This window comes from Cynocephalus volans, chromosome 15 (assembly GCF_027409185.1).
Source record: "Cynocephalus volans isolate mCynVol1 chromosome 15, mCynVol1.pri, whole genome shotgun sequence".
Lineage (NCBI taxonomy): Eukaryota > Metazoa > Chordata > Mammalia > Dermoptera > Cynocephalidae > Cynocephalus > Cynocephalus volans.
The window spans coordinates 91,194,844-91,218,156 of record NC_084474.1 but is presented as its reverse complement, the minus strand read 5'-3'; the positions used below and the strand labels follow the sequence as shown (position 1 = coordinate 91,218,156).

Sequence of the window (23,313 nt, the reverse complement as noted above, 5' to 3'; positions counted from 1 at the left end):
ATATAGCTTATTATAATATTTGTTTTAAAATTTAAAAAATCCAAAAAAGCAATTATTCTACCACCCCACTCTGGAGTTAACCCATCTGGGCTTGATCTTTGGCTCTCCTCTTACTCATCACGTGAAGTGGGTGAGTTTCTTCAGTTCTCCTGGGCCTCAGTTTCCTCATCTATAAAATGGAGGGAAGGGGAGTTATAAGAATCTAGCAAGCTAATCCAATAAAGTGACAGAGCTGTGCCTGGCACTTGGAATGTGCCCCACGCCACCTCTGTTCCTGGAGGCAGGAGGGGGGCCTAGAGCTCTGCCTCCCTCCAAGGCCTCTTGGCACTGAATAGTTACTCGATCAGTCCTTGATGAATGCAGACACCTTCAAAGGCACAAAACAGGGAAAAGCAAGTGACATTTTGGGAACAGTGAGTGCTCCGGGACGGGTGTGTTGTATGTTGGGGAAGCAGCCAGTCCAGGTGAGTCTGTGAAGGGCTTCACATGCCACATGTGGGGACCATGTGGCCCTGGAGGCCCGAGGTCTCCAAAGGCACTTTTGTGGTTTTCTAGTTTGCCCGCATTAATTCTGAGTACACTACAAGGAATGTGGTGCCGACCGTAAGCTGCTAAAGTTTGGCAAATATTCTTTTTGTTTGTCTGTTTTTAAAAGCACATTATCAGAGCAGATTCCAGGTTATGTGTCAGACGACCTCACTCTCACTCAGCTTGCATTTCTATGCCTCCCTGAGTGAGCAGAGGTTCCCAGCAACCCCAGCAAGTTCACACGGCCTGCGACTCAACATGGAACATGTATGGGTGCCTCCACTGATAGATGTGATGACTGCGAATACCTGCACAACCCAAAAACCTTCTTTTTGCTTCCTTTAAAGTCTGCAGTCACACAGGGGTAGGAATAGCCCATGTGGCAACCACCTTACAGCGTCTGGCTTCCAAGAAATATTGGTAGACTTCAGTGCTGGGGCAGCATGAAACGGTTGTGTCATTTACTCCTTGAGCTCTCTGCAAATCCAGTAAGGCAGATGCTATGACTGTCCCCATTTACAGATGAGAAATGGAGGCACAGAGAGGTCTACTAACTTGCCCAAGATCACACAATTAATAACTGGCAGAGCCAGGATTTGGACTCAGCAGTCTCATTCAGGAGCCGGCAGCTTAAGCACTTACCTTGGGCCTGTGTGTGCTAGATTTCCTTGTCAGAAAGATCATGCTGGAAGGAGGGTGCTCGGAACAGGAATTTGGAACTAAGAACAGTTGGGGAGGGAGGCTCTGGGCTTCGTTCCCGAGCAGCATAGAGACCAAAGAGGCTTGACTCTCCACAAGGAAGTGTGGGTCATGAGGAGTGGCTCGATGGCCCAGGAAAGAAACAGGTCCCAGGCCCAACAATCCTCAAGTGCCCAGAGGAAGGTGGCTGCCCGGAGCTGCCCGTCTTCTGTGCGTGCAGCCTGTGTTGGCACTGTGTGCTAGTGAGCCTTGGCCCTATCCTCCCTGCAAAGGAAGGACCAGAGGAAGGAGGAGGAGAGATATAATTTCCATAGGGATGAGCCAAAGCACGTATTTTTAGAGGGACACAGATGGGTTGGTGGGCGGCGGGAGGTGCCGGAGGACTGTCATGTAGCACTCGTTGGAAGGGCTGAGCACAGTCCACAGTCCACAGGTGCCCAGTTGCTTCTTCCATCGCAGTCCTCATGAGCTCGGTGATCTCAGGAAGGTCCGATGCTCTCTCTGTGCCTCAGTTTCCTCATTTGTGATATAGGGTTAAAGACACCTATGCTACATGATTCCCAGGAAGATCCAGTGAGATAAGTTCCGCGGATCACTCACGGTCACGTGTGCTGTTGAAGCACAAGGTGGAAGCCGTATTTATGATAACTAATCCGTAAGTCGTGTCTTAATGAGGGCAGAGTCACGTGGGATGGCCTGATTCAGATCTCAGCTCCTCCACTGCCTCTGAGGCAGGTTGCTTAGCATTTCCATGCCTCAGTTTCCCCATTTGTAGAATGGTGCTGGTGTTTTATCTGATGTGAGTAGTGAGTGAGTTAATGCGTGTAAAGCCCTTAGGGGAGGGTCTGGTAGGTAAGAAGCTCAGTATCGGCTGCTGTTTACTGTGACACGTTTCCGCAGAGCCGACACACTCGTGAATACGTGCATCACGGACTGCAGGGTGTCAGCACCTTTTGGTTAGAAGGATCGATGGAGAGTGGTTCTCCACAATGTTCTTGGCTCCCTCATTCTCAGAAAGCCCTCTGCGTATTTGGCACTATGCCAGCTGCTGGACATAAAGGTCAACAAGGCACACACTCACCTTTGGGCTAGTCACAGCAGGGAAGCAAGCCAGGTAAAGACACAGCATCCAGTGAGAATAAGCCTGGAGGTGGGAAACGGGGTGGGCCGAGGAAGAGGCCATCCCTGCCTGGGGAAGCTGAGCTGTGAATTCAGGCTTAATAGGAATTTGTTTGACCCTGAAAGGTCATTCTTGAGCTTTCTGAGTTTTTCTACCAGGGATCTTAATGGTTTTAATGTATCTGTACATGCACAAAATACTCATCCAGTTAGAGAATGTTCAACTCGCCGGTCAGTCACAGAATCTGGAGTTAATGGACCTTAAGTTCTGTAGCCGCCTGACTCTGCCCAGCGGTTTTTCTTCTCTGTGCCTCAGTATCCTCGTGTATTAAACGGGGATGCAGTGATGCCCCTGGTGGGGGAGTGAAATGAGATCAGCACGCAGACAGGCTTCCTGAGCTGAGAACGGCAGGGCAGGGATGGCAGCAACTGTTCGTAAGGTGGGTTGTGTCAGACGGCTGGTTGGTGTCTTCACATGGCATCTGAGCTGAAGGATGAATGGGCAAGGAAGTGAATGTGCTCAGGGTTATTACTGTGCCCGTGCCATGTGCACCGATGCCTGAGCTAGGCGTTTTCATGCCCACGGACTCATTTAATTCCACAACAATATTATGAATTAAATATTATGAGCTCCTTTTACAGGTTGAGAAACATCCTCTGAGTAATGACATGGTTTACTGAGAGCCATTCTGGCTGGAGTCACAGACTCAGTGTGAAATCAAGTCCTCCACAGCCAGTGATCTCTTTGTTCCACCGTCCTGCTTTGGGTTGCCCCGGCAGGGAGTCCTGGTAGGGTTATTATTTCTTTTTCTTCCACTAGGGTCAGAATGGATCACCTGGATCTTCAGGAGACCCTGGACCTCCAGGAAGCCCAGTGAGTACTCTTGTAATGCTGTGTGATGGTATGAGAGCGAGCTTTGAAAGGGCCGTGGCTCACATCACAAATTGTCCAGTCTCTATCCCTGGAAGGACCGAGGAGGGACTATGGGAATGGTAAAAATAGGCTGGTGGCAAGAGGATCCAGGGAGGACCTCTTTCAAAGTTTAAGAGACATGTGATTATGCACTTGGCGCTCTGTTATCTACAGCCATTGGCATCTAAAGCTATTAAAAACAACAACAAAAAAGATGTGTAATAAGGTTGTACGATAGGTGTTTGATGTTTTTAGGAGATGGAAGGACAGGGTCAGGCCGGGCAACCCTTCCCGTCTCAGATGACAGGGTAAGTGGGCACCCTGGGAATGGAGGTAGGGGTGGGGTGTGGGGAGAGCAGGAAGGCTCAGTGGGTAGGTAGTTGGAAGAGGGTGGCTTGACTATCAGCAGAGTCCTTGTCACTGGATAGAGGATTCAGGATTTGCAGTTCAGGCTTGGTAGATGGGGAGACATGCAAAGGAAGATGGTTCTTTGATGGCTTCTAGCGGTGTCTAAGTCAAAGCCTGAACACTAGTCTCCTCCCCACCCACACTTTTTGTATTTTAATTTGCTGAAATTGGCAATCCTATTCCGAAGGCCACCTGCAAGGCCCATGGGGCAACGGGATGACCGGTCCTGGACAGCTCACTGTTGGCACAGTGGAAACCAGGGTGACCAGCTCATCCCAGTTGATAAGGAACATCCTCAGTTAGAAAATCCTGCATTCTGGGACACCCAGAAGTCCCAGGTAAACTGGGCATTTGACACCCAAATGGAGACCATTCTCTTATTGGACTAAGGACAGCTGTTCTGAAGGAATCTGACTCCCTAGAAAACTTAACAACCTCATGCAGGAGCTGTGGTGTGAGGTTTGTCAGTGTTGGTGAGGAGACAGAGCTGATGGGCAGGATTGGACCATAAGGCTGGAGCCACCGTCCCCCACTAGTGCAGAGCTGGCCCTCAAAGAGCTGACCCACATACGGTGGGTTCCCAGAAAGGCTGATGCTGAAAGATTTCCAAAGGCCTTTTGCAAAGACTGATTTTACCAAACCCTGAGCCTTGGCAGCCACGTGGGAAGAAGTGTACCATCTCATAAGGGGACATCAGGGTGTTACTGTGAAATATCTGTCCCATTTCAGTTTTGTTGCTTTCAGTGGAAAGGCCATCGACTGTTTACAGAAACACTTCTAATTTTCCTCCCTTGCCCCTGGCAGCACTACTGGGGTTCACAAGACCCCATGTCTCTTCCTAACCCTCTCCCCTCAGTGACAGGAAAGGAAATTTTCTTCTATTTTGTAGATGTCTCATGCCTTTGTAATACAGAGTGGTCACAAGGCTTCTGAATCTGCTTGAGTTGGCACGTGACCTTGAAGAATCAATTCCCTGTTTTCCCTTTGCAGGGCCAGAAGGGAAGCAAAGGAGAAAATGGTAGCCCGGGACTTCCTGGCTTCCTGGGTCCCCGCGGGCTCCCGGTAAGCAGAGAACCCAGATGGGGGCCAGTTGGGGGCCTGGCTCCACGTGTGACACTCACGTTCAGCACCTTCCCTGCCTCCTGCTCCATCCTCAGGTCCATCCGCTCAGGCCATGCTGACCTGGTGTGGGGTCAAAGTTGCGTCCTGATTCAGGAGATGGTGGAATGCTCAGAGGTCACACCTGGGTGGGATTCTTAGCCCCACCACTCCCTAATCGTGAGATCTCCGGGAAATCTCCTAACCTCTCTGTGCCTTAGCTACTGCATTATGCAAATGGGATAATAACAGCCTACACTCTGAGGATTAAACTAGATGATCCGTGTAAAGGGCTTAACGAAGGGCCCTGGCTCATGACAGGTGCTCAATGTATATAAATAATTGCAATGATGTTGGTGAGAGAGTGGTGGTCATAATGACCCCAGAGCTTGAAGGACCCTGAGAAATCACTGTAAAGATGAGCAGGTTTGGACTGCAGGGTCAGACATGCACGTGGTTTATTCAAGGCCACACGGTAAGTGTGTGCCCCAGCGGGTGCTGGAGTCTAGTGCAGAGAGAAGCTGAAGGTAATCTTTGCTGGGTTTCTGGGCAGAGGGATTCTGAGGAATGCAAACATTTCTGAACTCAGGCCACTGGTGTATTCTGCCTGCTTCGGTCCCCATCCTGAACTGCTGGCCGAGAAGTGAGGGTTGTATGTAACATGTGAGAGTAGGAACCTTATCCATGTTCCTGTCCATCCCCTTGAGTTTAATTCTGACCCTTTTGGGAGCCCCAACTACCAGCCAAGCCCCGGCTGTTCGAGGTAGTAACCCCTGCCTCACCATTGCAGCCCCGCCTGGCTCTGTCTGCTGATTTCTACTTGTGCGCATTCACTCAGTTGCTGACTGTTGAAGGCCAAAGCCCCTTCCTCGTGCCCTTGTTAATGATCTGGCTGCCACTGAGCAGCCAGGCCCCTGCTCTACTGGATGCATTGCAACAATGATCTCCCTTAGTCGCCACATGAGGTCATTTGTTGCGACTAAGTGTCATTTGTCCAGCCCTTACTGCATGCCTGACCCTGTTCTGAGTATTTTACAAGTACTGAAGTACATTTAAATCCCATAGTAACCCTATGAGGCAGGCACAACTGCTATTCCCATTTCTCAGATGAAGAAACTGAGGCACAAAGAGCTTGAGGCACTGTGAGAAGGCTGTCCAAGATCACAGGGCCTGTAAGTGGAGGAGCGGAGCCTCAGGCTGGGGCCATTGTCCTCTTGTGTTTTATTTTACGCACCGAGCCTGCTCCTCAGAGATGCCCTCCTTGACACATCTAGACACCTTGTGAAACTGGTGTCCCTGAGGCCCTCTGGGTGGAGTCACACCCCTCCTACTGATGAGGAGGCCAGGACCTGTGGCTCCCTTCCCTCACTGCAACATTTTTAAATTTTTTTGCCTTCCTCTGCATGGGCTGACTTCAGAATCCTGTTTGGGATGTCTGGTGGACCATCGATTGCATTCTTTGCTGGGACATGACTTGACTGAAAATGTCTGTTTCAAAGACAGTCGTGTCACTTGCGATGTGCGGAGGCTGCAGTGCCAACTGACATTTTGCTGTTTTGTAGGGAGAGCCGGGAGACAAAGGAGTCCCAGGCAAGGAGGTGAGTACCTGCCCTGCTGCCCCTCCAGCAGCTTAGCTCGGGCAGTCTCTGGGGGCCTGAGCTTAGCAGGGCCCCTACACTGCTGTAGCTGTCACTGTGCCGAAATCCCCAGTGTGTTTCAACAGTGGCCCATGTTTTAATTTTGCGTGGGGCCCCGCAAGTTATGTAGCCAATTGAGGGGCACCATCTTAATGTGTCTGTTTCACTTCTCTATTCCTCAGCGTCCAATCAACCAACATGTGCTAGCAACTCTGGCCTCAAAATACCTCTCAGTCCATACAGTTCTCTCCATCTCTGCCCCTGAGCCCTCACGCGGTCTGTCATCCCCTCTTACCTCACTGGTTTCCTTTCATCCAGGTTTGCCCCTCTGCACCCCTTCTCCACCCAGCAGCCAGTGATCTGTGGAACGTAAGCAGAGGCTGTCGCTTTGCAGGTCAACCTTGGCTCCGTCTCTGCGTTGCACCCTCAGTAGAATCCAGAAGGCTCCAGCCCTGCCCCTGCCCCTCGTTCTCTGAGCTCCAGTCACTCTGGCCTTTTAGCTCCTGAAACATGCAAGTTCTTTTTCAAGGGCCCTCTTTTCAGAGAGCTCTAACCACCCCTCCCATCGCCCTTCCATGCCTATTCCTGCTCATTCTGAGTTCTCTGCTGACGCAGAGCCTTTGACTTTCCCGGCCACCCAAAACAAAGCAGATACCCACCATTCTCTATCTTAGCACCCTGCTCTGTTTTGCTGTAGCACAGGAGACCAGCATCACAAAGTAGTTAGCAAATATAGTTGATGAGAGATGAATAGAATGAATGAATGCGGAGAAGAGAGCTCTACAGAACTCAGTGTACCCATTTCCAAGCCTGCGCGCTCCCTTGCGAATGGAGAAAATCCATTTCACTCTGTGCCTCTGGGTTCCTTTCTTAGCTGGGGGGAGGGGTGACTTCCTTGACGCTGGCTCAGGTGGCTCCACATCTGGGAAGCATTTGCTTATAGATGGCCACTCCCTGGGCATGTCCCTCACTCATTGACCATTCACTACTCCCTCTTTCCTACTAGATTGAGGGGTGGGGGAGACACCCCCAGTTCCCATTTCCAAGGGTGGCATCAGCCCCATGGGCTCATAGTTGGGCTGCTGCTGCCTACACAAAATCGCTCTGGCGCCCCAGTGGCTTTCAGAATAAAGTCCAGACTAAGCAGGCATCCCAGGTCTTCCCTAACAGGCCCTGTTCTCCCTTTAGACGGTGAGCTCCTGCCTCCTGCTGCCCCATGCACAATACGGCCCCACCTTCCCCGTCTCCAAGGCTTGGTCTTCGCTCTTTCTTCCACTCAGAGTGCCTTTCTCCACCTCCTCTGCCTGACAAATTCTATCTGGTCTTCAAGGCTCTGTGCTTCCTACCGTACAAAGTCATGCTCTGTCTCCCAGGGCTTCCAGAGCAGGCTTTTGTGCCTCTTATGGAAATCAAATCGGTCTGCCTTGGATTAGAATCAGCTGTGCCAATGTTTGCCTCTTAGCTGGGCTGTGAACTCCATAAGGACAGGGACCATGTCTCAGGCCACATGGCTGAGTGTGGCACCTGCATGAAGGGGGCACAATGTTTCTGGGGCTGAAATGGCAGATTGGGCCAGGCTCAGAGGAGCCAGATTGACTTTCTTTTCCTGACTCAGCGTAGGCTCGATCGACCAGGACATGAGACAAGAGCTACTTGGCTGAACTTGCTCCACCAATGTCAAGCCCTGTAGTTTGTACTTTTTGAACACCTACCAAGTACAGAGCAGGGTTTAGGATGGGATCGCAGTGGGAGAGTGAAGTCCAGGGGTGGGCGAACACAGGCCCTGCTTTCCAAATGCTTGCTGTCTACGGGAAAGGCAGACAAGCACACCTTGGTCACCACACGTGGGTAGAGAGAAAGTCAGGTGTCAACTGGCAGGAAACTAGCCCATGTATGAGGAAGGACATTGGCCACAGGGATAGCCACAGCTTTGCAGGGGGTGGGGGGCAGAGGGACTGGGAGTGAAGAGGGAGGAAGGAGACATTCCAGGTGGAGAGAATGACAGAAGCCATGGCCAGGTGGGAGGAGGTGTCTCAGCAGTGGGGACTACGGGCTTTATCTCCTGTGTCTCAATGTGACTACCCCCAGGAGGAGTATGGGAGCTGTGGGGACATGGAAGAGAGCTGCTTCCCTAAGTGCTGGGTGGTCAGGGAGGGCTTCCTGGAGGAGAGACCTGAGGCCAGCTGGGAGTGAGTTATCGGGACAGAGCGGTGGGGGAGTGTGCCGCAGGCACAGGGAGGATGAGGAGCAGAGGCCACGAGACAACAGACCTGTATGTCGCTGCAGTGGGGGCTGTAGAGTCATCTGGGGCAGAAAAGGAAATGAGAGTTTATCAATGGCCCCAATTCATGCAGGGTCTCCTGGGTGTGTTAAAGGGCATGGAGCTTCTCCTGGGACAGAAAGAGGAGAGGCCTGACCATGGGCTGGTGCTGTCAGTCACAAGTGGGCTGTGGCAGGAGGAAAGGAAAGAGGAGGAAGTGGACCAGTCCCCGCAATGTTAGACAGATCAGAAAGGAGCCCTTGGGGGGGACCTTGTTGCCTGAGGATCCCTTGTGCTCAGCACACAGGATTGCATAGAATAACTGGGAAGAGCAAAGATGCTGGTGCGGGTGGCACTGGTAAAATGACTGTCCTTCCCTGTCTCATTGCAGGGTACCCCTGGAAAACCCGGAGAACCAGGATCCAAAGGAGAAAGGGTGAGTGCAGGTGCAGTCCCCTTGCGTGCGCTGACTGTGACCTTTTCACAGTGGCAAGGGGACTTGAGGCTGGCGCTTGTCCAAGGCTTTTAGGAAATGACCCAGCCAGGAGAGCTGTCTCCAGTGGTAGCTTCTGTTCACTGGAAAATCACCTGGAAAATCACAAGCCCCGCAAAGAGAGGTTCTTCCCCCACCCTGTTCCCCGGTATTGTAGTTGATGTTGCATTTTTTTTTTCTTTTTCTTTCTTTTTTTTTCTTTTTGGTGTTATTTTAAGGCGTAAAATCATCACAATTACAAATTCAAAGGCAGGCATTTGGAGAAGGTGACAGATTATCTTCTCTCCGTGTGCAAACGCCCATCCATGACGTGCTCGGCTCTCAAAGTGCCAATTTGCCAGGAGCCAGATTTGTTGCTGGAGGTGACAAGGGAACAGATTTTCCCATAATGAATCTCCTTGGAGCTACACTCAGAAAGCCTTTCTTTACATTTCATTTTTTCAAAAAGCAACAGGGAAAGTCACTTTTTAAAAATCTCTTGCAAAAGAGCCAGTGGGGGTGGGGACTGTCCTCACAATCAAGACAGCTGCTCCCCTGAGAGGCCTTAAACGTCTCATGTGCTGCAATCCTGCGTTTGGTCAGCTGTCCCACTGTCACGCTGTTGCACGACATGGACATCACCACCCCCCACCCCTCCCCTCCACTTGTTTTGCATGGTCCTGCAAAGAATTTATCTCGGCTTTCTTCACAAGTTGGATGGCCGGGAGCTGGCTTCTCCAGCAGTCAGAGAGGAGAGTGGAAGCGGAGCCTTGGGGTTCTCCCCACCCCAGATCTCTCTCCCTCTCTTCTTCCGGTGATTTGGATTCCTCTGTCCCATGGCTGTTGGCTCCTGAGTGATGGAGCCAGAGACATGGCCATGGCTGAGAAGACACGGAGGTTCCCCCGTGGAAGTGTCCCTCAGGCACCCATGGGAGCTATTCTGCAGAGTGTGGGCTTGAGTTTGGGTTGGAAGCCAGGGAATTCAGACCACAAATAGGAATCTCTTCTTCAGTACCTAATCAATAAACGGAGAGCTTGCCTTCCCCCGTTAAGTGGTTTCATGGAAGCTTGCCAAGGAGCCGTGAGACTCTCCACTCCTTTTTACTCCTGAGAACATTTGAAATATGGGACACGTCCTCTTACTGCAGAGTGATATGGAGACTTTTAACGAAGAGGACGTGATAGGGCCTTGGCATTCAGGTGTACTAGGAACCAAGACTTTTATAGACCCCTGAATTCAACATCGCTGACAGCGATGACTGTCCCCATAAAATTCATCACACCTGGATGGAAAATTTAAGTGCCCCTCCAGGATCTGACTAAATTAATTTTTTTTCGTTTACTGCTTTTTTGGTTATTGTTTAAAAAAAGTGATTCAGTCACATAGTTAAACAATAAAAATTGCAGAAAAGTGAACACAATGAAACGTGTGTGTTCCTCCCATCTTACCCTTAGAGCTCCTTCCACAGGGCCCATCGCTGTGCTCTGCTTTTTATCTTTCCATGGTATGCACACAACTGTTGGGGGGTGTTATAAATACACACATAACTTTTATTTTACACCCCCACACTGGACTGTGTTTGCCATGGTTCCCAAGTCATTAATCCAGCCCTTCAACCTCTGGGCCAGTGTCAGGAAGAAAATGGTCCCAGGCAGTGTCTGAGGCCATTGGATAACCCTCTAAGGACTCACTAGAACTGAGAGAAGGGAGTGGGTGATGACCTGTTGTAAGATGCCACTGTCCCTCCAGCTGACATAAAGCAAAACTGGGCCAGAAATGGGTCAACAGCTCCGGGGTCCATCTCAGTAGCTTGGGCAGGCCTCTCCAGGCAGGCAGAGGAGCTGCACTCTTGGAGTGGAACATGAGATTGGGATTTGGAAACCAAAGTCCTCATTCTGTCCTCTACAGATTCCCTGTGTGACCATGGGCAGGTGGCTTTCTCTCTGTGGGTACCCATGTCTTTATCTGCATAATCAGGATGGTGGATGTGACAGATTCTGAGGCCCTTCTCATCCCAAGTCATGCACACATGGGTCAGCCAGGAATGAGGTTCTCCCTTTCAATGGCCCAGGAGGCAGAGATTTGGAACTGGCCCTGGCTGCATGGGGAGAACTGTCCACCCCTGACACGTGCACTGATGTACTTCTTTCCTCCTCTAGGGAGATCCTGGGATCAAAGGTGACAAAGGACCTCCTGGTGGGAAGGGCCAACCTGGAGACCCTGGAATTCCAGGGCACAAAGGCTACACAGGCCTGATGGGCCCCCAAGGACCTCCTGGGGAGAATGGACCAGCCGGGCCCCCAGGGCCTCCAGGCCAGCCAGGATTTCCGGGACTAAGGGTAAGGATGCTGACTCTTGCTTTGAACTTGGGGCTCTTCCAGGTCTGAGGGCAAGACAGGGAAGTGTGTAGACCTCAGAGGGACCATATTACAGATCCCAGTCTTCCAGTGGCTGGCTGTGTGACCTGGGGCAGGTTACTTGCCCTCTCTGAGCCTACCTTCCCTGCTCTGCAAAAAGGGATAAGAAAATCTCTTCTGATTTGTGATGACGATTAAGTTACATAACATATATAGCTTAAGAGGTGCTCAAAAATACTCCCTCTTCTGTTTTACCATCTGTCTCAGTGGTAATGAATCCTCTAGGCTCGTTCCTTGGGCTATAGAGCTCTTCTGCCCATGACCTTGTGCAAAAGGTGACTGAGCGGACACCCGGCTCTCAGTGCTCTGAGTTTCACCAGGGGTGGCTCGACATCTTGGTTGGTACTGGCTTTGCTGCCCTTCTTTCTGCCTGCCTGGGGTATTCATTTTTCCCTCTCATTTCACTTTTCCCAAATGTGAAAAGAAAAGCTTGTTTAGAGTAGTGTTTTGTTTTAATGTATGTTATTCTAGTGGCAGAAGTTTATTTTACACAAACTTGTAACAAAGGCACACATTGGCTGTAAAAGATAAAAGCAGAGCTCCCCTGGTGGAAACGCTGTGGGTGGAGCTGGTTGCCTGGTCCATGTGGCTCCCTTTCACCCTCAGCAGCCTTTATGGTACTCTGGGGATCCTGACTGTCTTCAGAGCACAGGCTTAGGTGACCTTCATGTCCCTGCCATCTCTGACACTCTGCAGTCCTGTCACTTTCCAGTGGCTGTGGTCAGCCTGAGTTTCAGTCATCCTGAAAGAGGCCAGGTTGCCAGAGCCTGAGATTGGCCAAGGTTGGGGGGAGGCTGGAGTTGGCTTCCAAAGCCCCCTTGAGCCTTGCCAAGTATGGGTAGTGATGGGAATTCTGGGACTATCATAAAAGATTCTTGGCCAGAAGAGAAAAAGAGAATAAGGAAATGGAATCCATCTCATGCCAGGCCCTGAGCCAGGTGCTGGGGCTGCAGAGATTAGTACAGTAAGACCCACATCCTTGAGGAGTGGACACTGCCCCTTAGGAGTCAGACCAGAAAGAACAAGCCCAATAGGGCATGTGGACAGCTCTCTTAGGTAGGAATAGCACTCTGCTTCTCTGGTCAACACTCATCAGCTTCTGGGTACCAAGAACCAGGACTTGGTCAGACACTTGTTTAGAGCCATGGTGGACCAGAGCTGGGAAAACCAGATCCTGGGAACCAGAGGGGCCAAGTAGCCAGACAGGGGAAATCAAACATGATTTCATGCAGGAGGCAGCCATAAGCTGTGTTTGGGAGGTGGACAGGACTTTGTCAGGGAGAAATTAGGAGCCAGACCTCCCAGGTCCAGTGCTGGGAAGAGTGTGTGGGTGGAATTCATGGGCACAGTGGTTTGTACAGAGAGGAAATCCACCAAAGGAGCTGGGAGGGTGCAGTGGTCTAGAGGGTCCAGCATCCAGGCTGCTGTATAAAATGGGATGCTGTTGCTGTGTGAAGGAGAAAGGAGGAAAGGAATGTGGATGTGGAAAGGGTTAGATGAAGAAGATGTGATGCCCCATGTATATATGGCACACAAACTTAGTTTCTTGCACTGTTGAGGGTCCTGGGTGGCAGGAGTCACAGGAATGATAAATAACTCTATCTTCTCTCCCACTTAGGGCGAGTCTCCATCCATGGACACCCTGCGGCGGCTTATTCAAGAAGAGCTTGGGAAACAGCTGGAAAGTGAGTAGCTGGACTTCATTGCAGCCTTGTAGATCAGAGCCCCAGGAAGCAGTCCTTTCATTCGTCCTTTGGTACTTTTGCAACCTGACTTGGAAAAAACACCCCAAGAGCAGCTCAGATGTGGAATATCAGGGTTGAACACTTCGAAGGCTCCAGTCCAGTCCTTACCTGACACACAGACTCCCCTAAAGAGCTTCTCTTTAGTGGTCCTTCAGCTACTGCTTGATTATCTTTAGCAAAGGAGATCTTACCATCTACAAAATCAGCTCTGCTATGATCATTCATTTATTCTGTGCATTCAAGCATTTATCTAATCAATAAATAGTCTTGGGAGGCCTGCTATGGGCCTCACAGAACTCATAGACCAGGGGAGGAGAAAGATAAAGAAACAGACAAGATGATTTCAGTACAATAAGAAAGATTCTGTGGTTTAATTTGGCACAGCGGGCATTGAAGGTGGACAGAAGGGCATACCTAAGATAGCTCAGAGGGGAGAGAGTGGATGAGGAAAGGTTTTCTGGAGGAGGGGCCAGGTGAGCTGGGAGTTGAAAGATGGGATGAGACCTCAGACCTTTGGCATAGCATGTGCCAAAACCCCCAGGAAAGCAGGAACTCAAAGTGCTTTCAAGGAACTAAAATTCTTTTAATTCTTTTCTATTAGATTTATTGCTAAATACCCAAGTCTGGCATGTGTCTTGTGCATAGCAGATGCTCAGAGAAGGGGAAAGGTGGGATGGTAAGAGAAATAATGCCAGCTTGTAGGGCTTTGCTGTAGTCAGGTATAATTCTCAGAGCTTCATATGTTAACCTGTGGAAGCCTCCCAACTATCTCAGGCAGAACGTATGATTGTTGGAAGGACTGCTAGAAGCAGATATGCTAAGTCACTTACCTAAGGTTGCAGAAGTGGTAAGTGTCTGGCCAGGATGAGCACATGGGAAGCCTCGCTGCAAAATCTATGCTCTTCACAGCCTTGCTCTCTTGAGTAATAGCCCATTTCCTCTATGATGGAAAGTTGGGAGAAGAAAGTCACAGATGATCCTACTGCAGGAAAGAAGAGAAATTCATAACTACTTTCCAGGCACAAGTGGACAGAGGGAGGGCATATTTATTCAGGTGGTCATGTCTCAGTTCTTTTGCACCTCCCATGTGCCTGTGCTGGGTACGAGGACACCAGGTGCACATGGTCCATCTCCATACATGTAAAGGAAAAGATCATTTCCTGGAGCAGACAGCTAGGAGTAGGTTTTGGGTGGGTAAAGGGGGTGATGGAAGGAAGGAAACAAAGGCTGGAATTGTGGGTCCCACTGGGTAGTCATGTCCTATGGACTGTGTGTCTCCATGTTCTGCCTTCTTAGGGTTAGATTTTCCAGAGTCACAAATGGCCTCTGCCCTTGGGGAGTTTCCAGCCAAAGACACCTAGTGTATTTGCTCCTACTAACAATACTTGTTTTGCACTGGTTTGGGTGGAGCATGCTGGGCTGAGTCCTTTCTTCCAAATAATCTTTTGAAAAGGAAGCATCAACTCCACTTTAAAGATGAGAAAATCAAGGCTCAAAGAAGTTAAACAATTTGCCAACATCACAGAAGACCACATGCTCTCCTGCTACCTTATGAGAGGACTGGGAGGAAGGGGCTGCCAGAGGAAGTGGGCCAACCAGGCATTAGAAGACCCTGATTCCACCTCGGTTTTGCTACCAGAACACTGGGGGCCTTGGTAGCCTCCTGACCTCTCTGGTCTCAGTCACACAAGATGAGGGGTATCTGAATCCTTACTGTGTTGCTATAACAGAATACCTGAGACTAGGTAGTTTATAAAGAGGTCAATTTGGCTCACGGTTCTGGAGGCAGGAAAGTCCAAGAAGCATGGTGCCAGCTCTGGTTCAGCTTTTAGTGAGGGCTTGTGCGATGTGTCATATATGTTGGAAAGTCAAAGAAAAAGAAGACATGTATGAAGGGGCAAAACACAAGGGTGTGTTTGCTTTATTACAAACCGCTCTCACGGGAACAAATCCAGTCTCACAAGAGTGAGTGAGAACTCACTACCACAAGAACAACGCCATGCCACCCAGGAGGGCAGTGCCCCCATAACCCAAGTCTCTTAAAGGTTTTGCCTCCCAGCACTGCCACATTATGGACCAAGCCTCAACATGAGTTTTGGTGGGGGACGAACCACATTCAAACCATAGCAGGGGTTTGGAGCTGGTTATCTGTGACTGTATGGCAAACAAAGGTGGCTCTTGGAGGCGGTCAGAAGGACACTCCATCTCCTGTCCAGTAGAAAAGCACGCAGGATGAGCAATTGGACCTCAGTTTTTTAGTCAATTCTGTAATCTTAACATTTTAGACATGTAAGAATCTTTAATGACCGTCACATCCAGCCCTTCAGATTTTAGATGAGGAATTCGACACTCAGAGAGGGAAAGTCACAAAATAGCTTGTGTAAGCCACTTAATATCTACTGCTACTGCCAATACACTTTCACTGCAGTCAGTCCTGCCACAGTGACAATGTTACTAAGCAAGAGCTTGCTGCCTGGTGCACACACAAGCCAATGCCATGACACTGGCTTCTGTAAGAAGAAAGGCTTTATTCACGAAGTCCATGGGCGTGGACCAGGAGGTGCAGCTCTCAAGTCTGACTTTCAGTACGAGGGACTGAACAGGCTTTAAAGGGGTAATAGGTAGTCCTGATTGGCTATCTCTGAATCGGGCCATGTGATGGGACAATAGGGGATTGGCTAGTTCCAAGTCAGGCCAGATAGTATAATGAGGCCACACTGATTGGCTGGATTGATCAGTTAATGAAGTCAGGAGCTGATTGGTCAATTCTGAATCTAGTTCTCTAACTGGTCAAATCTGGATTCAGGACCTTAGTGGAGAATTTTCAGATTCCTGAAGTTATCTGGAGGTGAAGGTCTTCTCCCTTCCTATGTTCAGCTTGTACTCTGCAACGTACCTTTGAGATAATTTTAGATAGGAAAGTAAGGCATGTTTTAGCTAATTTTTGAAGATTACAATGGCAGCTGGTGTCCACTGAGCTCTTACCTTGTGCTGGGCACTATTTTATGGGCACATCTCATCTATTCTATCCTCATAGCAACCCAGTGGGGTAGGTGTTATTGAATTGCCTCCATTTCATAAAAAGGAAATCCAGGGCTGAGAGAGGTTAGTGGCTTGCCGAAAGCCACCCAGCTAAATGGTTCTCTTAAATTCAGAGTCATTAGTGGTTCCTACATGTATTTTTAACAAAGTGTGGCTGGCAGTGGCTGCCCTGGGATCCCAGGGGCGGTGACAACCACCTCTGATTGAGCCTGCCCTCTGTGGCCAGCCCAGTCAGAAGGTGCAGGTACAGGTGCGGCACACGTGCTATGTGTGTGTTGCTGGTGTGTGTTTTGCAATTGTTATTGTCCCCTCAGTTCCAAGCTTCACAGTGAGTTGCCATCTAGCTCTTTGTCCTCTACACTTTCTTCATGAAATGTCTCTCTTTTTTTCCTATTCTTAGCCAAACTTGCCTACCTCCTGGGCCAGATGCCCCCAGCACACATGAAGGCATCTCAAGGCAGACCCGGGCCCCCAGGGCCCCCTGGAAAAGATGGGCTTCCAGGCCGGGCAGGGCCCATGGGGGAGCCAGGCCGACCTGGGCAAGGGGGTCTGGAAGGACCCTCTGGACCAATAGGTCCCAAAGGTGAGTGAAGACCCAGAGGAGATATACTTCGTGGACTATGGGAGGACTTAGAAGGAGCCAGGGTGCGAGGAGCATGTTCCAGCTGAGCACGCATTATTCATTCCATCTGCATTCCATGCAGCTTGGTAACATCCTGAATTTTGGCATCATATAATTTCTCGTATGCATAAGAGGGTTTCACACTTGACATTTTTGTGAAATTCTGCTTTTGCTAAGAAGATTGAATCAGTCCCTCCTACTTTCTTTTTCTCTCTCCTGCTCAAGTTTGCAGGGGGTAATACAAAATGCTCTGTTCTTCCTCTCCTGCCAAACTTAGAAGTAACTGAGGAATAAGAACTTTAATCCCCAGGAACATTGAGATTAAATGACGGCTTTAAAATTGGATAAAGTGGCTCTGAGCTGCAGCTAAAAATGCCTGCTCACTGTCCAGCTCTCAGACAGAGCGACTTATGTGGACATCAGGGCACTGGACAACAGTAGGTCCCTCTGTCCTTCAAGGGGTAGAACCTGTCCCATGTAGCTTACTGCATAGTAGCCAGCAGGTCAGGCTGTTCACTCTGCAGGCAGACTGACATGAACAAGAGAGGAAGGACCAGCAGCCAAACTCCCCAACCTGATAATTCCCTCCTTCCTGACAAGGAGTAGGCATGGGTGCGGAAAGAAGCATGAGGGGGATTTTAGCTGCCAGTTGGTGAACTGAAGTTAGGGACACAGATGCCCCTAACATCTTCCACTTTTGATCCCCCATTTTCATACTCATTATTTATTTATTTATTCATTTTCTGTAATGTTTCTTCTACTTGAAAGGCTTTCTGTTAAATTTGTATATCCTAGTTCTATGCATTTTAGTTCATAAAACAAAATGTCAATAAGAAAGCATAAAACATAGAAACATCAGACTATGGCAGAATACTGACCAAATGTAATAATTATAACAATAAAAATGAATGGCCTAAAGTCCCCATGAACCAAGAAAATTTCAATTTCAGTTCCAAAAACATATATAATATGCATACAGGAGATATTTGAAAACAATGTGTCAACCCCCCCCAAACAAAAAGTGATTTAAAAAATAAGTTGAGGGAGTTTAATCAAATCTGTACAATCTTAACTCAAATATTATTTCAAATATGCTCCCAGGGAAAATGACGTCCCTCTCCTCTGAATATCTATAGTTTTTAAAATTTCTATGATGATACTTCCTGCGTTCTGTCTCACATCAGAGTGTTCTTTGTGCTCTGTTTGTCTGTCTTATTAGATTTCAGTCTTCTTGAGAGCAGAGCTGTGTCTTACTTATCATTGCATTTGTACATGCTCATATCACCTGGCACATTTAATTTGTTTATCACCCAGTTCCTTCTTGAGAAAGGTTCTAGTAAAATGCTTTGAAACACAGGGAAGAATAGACATATATAAGAGGATGCATGTGAACTTATGTGTACACGTAGGAGAGAGTGGGCCTTTGTTTGCCTTGCTTGAGTGAGTCTGAATGTGTATACACATGTATATAATTGGATAGATATGTGCTTGAGAAAATGGTTGTGTGTAAATATGTGCATGTGAGCACATGTTTAGGAGGGAATGTTCATTTATTTTGGTGGCTGCATGTGCATATTTCTGAATATGAGTGTGTGAACGAGTATGAATGGGAATTGGGGGTGCCAGCGGGAGCATGTATGAGCAAGGGTGTTTGTGAGTGGAACACTGCAGCAGGATGGTTGCACCCACGCATCCCGCAGGGCGGGGATGGGACTCCCTGTCTCTGCCCTCACTGTGGGTCTCCACCACCAAAGGTGCGTGTTTTTCTCACCAGGTGAGCAAGGAGCCAAAGGTGATTCAGGTGAACCTGGAGTTGGCCTCCGAGGAGAGATGGGACCTCCTGGAATCCCAGGTACAAATAGTGAACAGAATCTGCAGTCTTAGGGGCAGGGGTGGCCATCTACCATGGAGATGAGAAACACACAGCAGCACCCCTGCCTGTGGCCCCACAGGACTCGGGAATGGGTGGAGAGAAAGGGTTAGATTTATCTGCCAAAGAGACAGAGATCACCTATTTGTTGTTATTAATTATTTCCAAAATGCCAGCTTCTTGACTTACTAAGGAAACCAGTGTACCCCATGAATTTTCAAAGTATATCTCGTGAACTAAAAATCAGGTAAAATGGTCCCGGGGGGGGGGAAGTGCCTTGGGGCTAAATAAGTCTGGGCAATGCTGGGGACCATGTCTCCCTTTCTGGCATTCCTAGTACACATTAACTTATTATAAGTCCTAAGGAGCCTCCCATGAAAAATAATGTTTATGTTATTTAACCCAGAAATTTTCAAACTTAGTTGAATGTGAAGACATTTTTCTTTCACTTTGCATTTGTTAATACCATTAGTATTTCTCAGAATATGCTTTGGGGAATGCTGGCCAAGAGGTGAGATGGTCAGCCATCCTGGGGCTCAGGGGGTTCCTGGGATGTGTCACTTTCAGTTTCAAACCAGGACATAACTGAGAAAACTGGAACAGGTTGGTCATCCTTCCTAGCAGGTAAATTGAAAGATCTGTAGAATGCAGCAATAATCATGTTCCAAGATGAGTTGTAGATGTAGAAGGTGGAAGAAATTGGACTGCATAACTATCAAACTCCTCCTCATTGAGGATTTTATTTTTTTCATTGAATTCTAATTTATATTTTTACCTGAGGTAATTTCTAAATATTGAGCATATAGATAATTTAAAGTTTAGTATCGATACCTTCATGATTTTCCAAATTTCCACAGGGAACACGTATTATTATTTTCATTAAAGAAGATTATTATAAATATTTATTTTTTGCCGCTTGATTACCTTCAGGAAACTTATAATATTACAAATCTTTTAAAATAAGTCAATTTCAAATAAAGATAAAAAGGCAGACCAGAAACCATTCACAAGGGGGCAATGACTGCACCCATGTGAACTTGAGATGATGAACACATTGCAGTGGTTCCCAGCTGAAGGAACGAATAACACTCGAAACTGGACCTAGGCAGGACTAGAGGCTAAATAACTATTACCAAAGCATTAACAGAATTTACAAAATGTCTAAGGGAAAATTTTGCTTTTTGCTTATTTTATAGGGGGTTTTCTGGCAAGGCAATTACTAGGATGTAAGAATGTATATCATTACTAGGGTAAACCACACACTTAGCACTGAACTTCCCAGTTGCCAAAGCAAAACATGAGCGAGAGAGATTTATTATATACAGTATTATGATGCTTAGTAAGTGGAGGCATAGACGTTTGCCTAAAAGTAATATTTCCTGGGTCTAAATGTTGGACTATATAGTGTCAGTTACTTTCATCCTGGATTTTGTCTTTGATTTTGCAGAATAGGTTAACATAGTTCAAGTATGTGGCTCAAATTTAACATGTAGATAAAGCTGAGAAAATACAGAAAATGTGGGACAAGTTGGATGCTGAATAATGGATTGTCACCTGGTGTCTCTAAAGATATGTGAATTGGGGTTGACAGGTAATAATCAGGACTTGGTGTCCCACTCTCAATTCAGACACATTTCCTGTAACCATGTAAGAACACAGAAGGCCTGGTTTCTCTTCTGACTCTTAAGTGGAGACCGTAGTTCCCATCTGGCCTGGACCCACCCTTGCTTATGTCTTCTCCAGAGGTACCTGGATTACTGTCCTGGTTCAACTGAGGCAGCCCCTTCTGCATGTTGAGGTGCTTTTGCTTCCTGGTGTTCAGGTGGACTGTTCTACTCACTCAGGGTAGAGCTCCAGGCTGTGGTTGTGTTCTCTGCAGATGTTTCACGTCCTGAGGTCATACTGAACAGAGCAGTGAAGGCAGGACCCATTTGCTCCCAGAGGGAACCTGAATCCCTTTTTGTTTCTTTTTCTCCTCGTGCCAGGTCAACCCGGGGAACCTGGTTATGCGAAAGATGGACTCCCTGGGAGCCCTGGCCCTCAAGGAGAGACAGGACCAGCTGGACATCCTGGCCCCCCAGGCCCCCCTGGCCCCCCTGGCCAGTGTGACCCCTCCCAGTGTGCCTACTTTGCCAGCCTTGCTGCCCGACCGGGTAATGTGAAGGGCCCCTAGAAGATTCTGGAAAGCCAGAAGACTGCAGTGGATTGCTGAAACTTGAACTCAGAGCCTGATGGGACAACCGAGGTCTTGAAATATTTCAGTGACATGTTTTTCTTTTTTTTTTTCTTTCTTTTATTATTTGTTTTTGTTTTATTTCCTTAAGAGACCTCAAGATTATTAAAACCAACAGATGCTGCCGGTCGGTCAGATTATTTAATATTATTATTATTGTTAATTATTATTATTATTTCATATGCTAATGCTTTTTGAGGTTTTTCCCTCTCCTCTAAAGTTGGGGAAACTTGATTTGTGGGGCAGAAGATTGTTCTCAGTTCTTCTGACAGCCCCCACCTGACGTGTAACTGCCGATTTTAACACTTGGTGCTATGAAACCCTGACCGGACCCTTGCCAAATTTACCTCTTTTCTCAAAAGAAAACCTTAAGAAAATGAACCAATGAGTTTCTACTCCCAGTTGTGCCCAGAGGTTGCCCAGAGAGAAATAATCCAAAAATCACTACTTCCCAGGAGAGAGAAATGAAGCAGTAAGAGAATTTGCAGACAGGAATAACGTTCTTGCCTCCTGATGGAAACTGCACACAGAGAGCACAGAATCACCCCAGGGAGCACCCTGGCCTCCTCAGTGTTTCAAGCTTGCAGAAGCAAAATAATGTCACATGGGCTGACGTGGTTTTATGGCAATCCTGTGTCTATGCCAAAGATGGGGAAACGAGTTTAAGTAACAGCCCTGAGTGTTAATTTGGCTGTAAGCCTTGGATAAAACTCCTTCAAGTGCCTTCTGTTGGTTTCAGTCATGTTAATTGTAAAATTAAAGGGTCTGGTGACCATTCACTTGTGTTTCCCTAATGGTGGACAGTTGGCCAGGATGCTGACCAGAGCTGGGAAATCTGTCTCCAAGGTTCTTTCTCTGAAATAAATCTCCTGAGTGTGTATGTGTATGTGACATGCCCTGATCAAACAGGTGCTCAATAAATCCGAGTTTTCTTCTCACTTCCTCTTAATTCATTTCTTATGACCCGCTCCTACTTGAATGTGAGCTTCTCAAGGGAACCTAGCACAGGGTTCACATGTTGAGTCCACACGTCAAACAAACAAGTGAGTGAATGCATGTGCCTGGCGGAGCTAGTCCGGGGCCACTCATTTTCATGCCCTTTACTGAAGCAGGCTTCATATTTTGCATTACAGAAGAAGCCACGCAGAGGTGCACCTTTATGCAGGATCACAGCAGGCAGCAAACTGGAAAGCTGATTTCAGTAGGACTCATCCCACCAAACAGTACTTCTAGGGGCCGGGGGATTTACCAGTGGCCTAAAAGATTTACTCTTTCTGCATTTGTTCTCCTATTGACTGATTGATTGGTTGGTTGGTTTAGCCATCCATCTGTGCATTTGTCCGTTCACCCACGCCAGCAGCCACTCACAGATCAATGCAGTGTATGCTTATCGAGCATCTCCTTTGTATCATTCTTCGTCTAGACACTTCTAATTGATGTAGGAACCAGGAGCAGAAACATCCAAAAAAGTCTGAAGGTTCCAGAGTAGAGAATTCTTATTGCAATGACTTAAAAATAAGATCTGAGACCTGTTCCTCTTGTTCAGTTGGTGGGTGCTGATTCCAGGAGTGGATGGGGGCCCGGGATTCAAAGAAGCAGCACCTGTCAGTGCAGAATGTGATGACCTTTTGAGCCTTTTCACATGTGCTATCGCAGGTGGTTCTCACAATGATTTCAGAATCAAGGGCTTTATTATTATGCCCTTTTTCATTCAAGGAAACAATCTCAGAGACCTCAGAAATACTCTAATCCAGTGACTTCTAAAAGTTGTTGGCTGTGATTCACACAGCAAGAGGTACCGTTTCTATTGTGATTCAGTACATGCATACATATATAAAGCAAAAGTTTTGTAGCCTTCTAACATCTACTATTCTATTTCATTTTTTTCTATCATTGTTTAAAGAGGCTATTTTTTTAAAGCATTTTAGATTCACAGCAAAATTAAGAAGAATGTACAGAGATTGCCGTTACACCCCCAACATCCCCCACCATAGTGGTACATTTGTCACAACTGATGAATCTACATTGACACAACGTTGTCAACCAATATCTAGTTTACATTAGGGTCCACTTTGGGTGTTGTCATTCTGTGGGTTTGAACTAATATGTAACACCATGTACCCACCATTGTAGTGTCATATAGAGTAGTTTCACTGCCCCCTGGCAACCACTGATGTTTTTACTGTCCTCTAGTTTTTCAACTTTTTCAAAATCATAAAGTCATAAAGTTGGAATCACACAGTATGTAT

At 47.8% G+C, this 23,313-nt stretch overlaps 1 protein-coding gene across 1 annotated transcript in view; it reads left to right on the top strand.

Annotated features, from left to right (window-relative positions):
- COL22A1 (collagen type XXII alpha 1 chain) overlaps positions 1-21,004 on the top strand; it is a 274,799-nt gene extending 253,795 nt beyond the window's left edge. Inside the window, exons 55-63 of the mRNA XM_063079935.1 lie at positions 3,167-3,220; positions 4,658-4,729; positions 6,328-6,363; positions 9,054-9,098; positions 11,295-11,474; positions 13,171-13,237; positions 16,740-16,922; positions 18,736-18,813; positions 20,817-21,004. Coding sequence (XP_062936005.1) covers positions 3,167-3,220; positions 4,658-4,729; positions 6,328-6,363; positions 9,054-9,098; positions 11,295-11,474; positions 13,171-13,237; positions 16,740-16,922; positions 18,736-18,813; positions 20,817-21,004 — 903 coding nt within the window. The remainder of the gene's footprint in view (positions 1-3,166; positions 3,221-4,657; positions 4,730-6,327; positions 6,364-9,053; positions 9,099-11,294; positions 11,475-13,170; positions 13,238-16,739; positions 16,923-18,735; positions 18,814-20,816) is intronic.
- Positions 21,005-23,313: the final 2,309 nt, after the last annotated feature.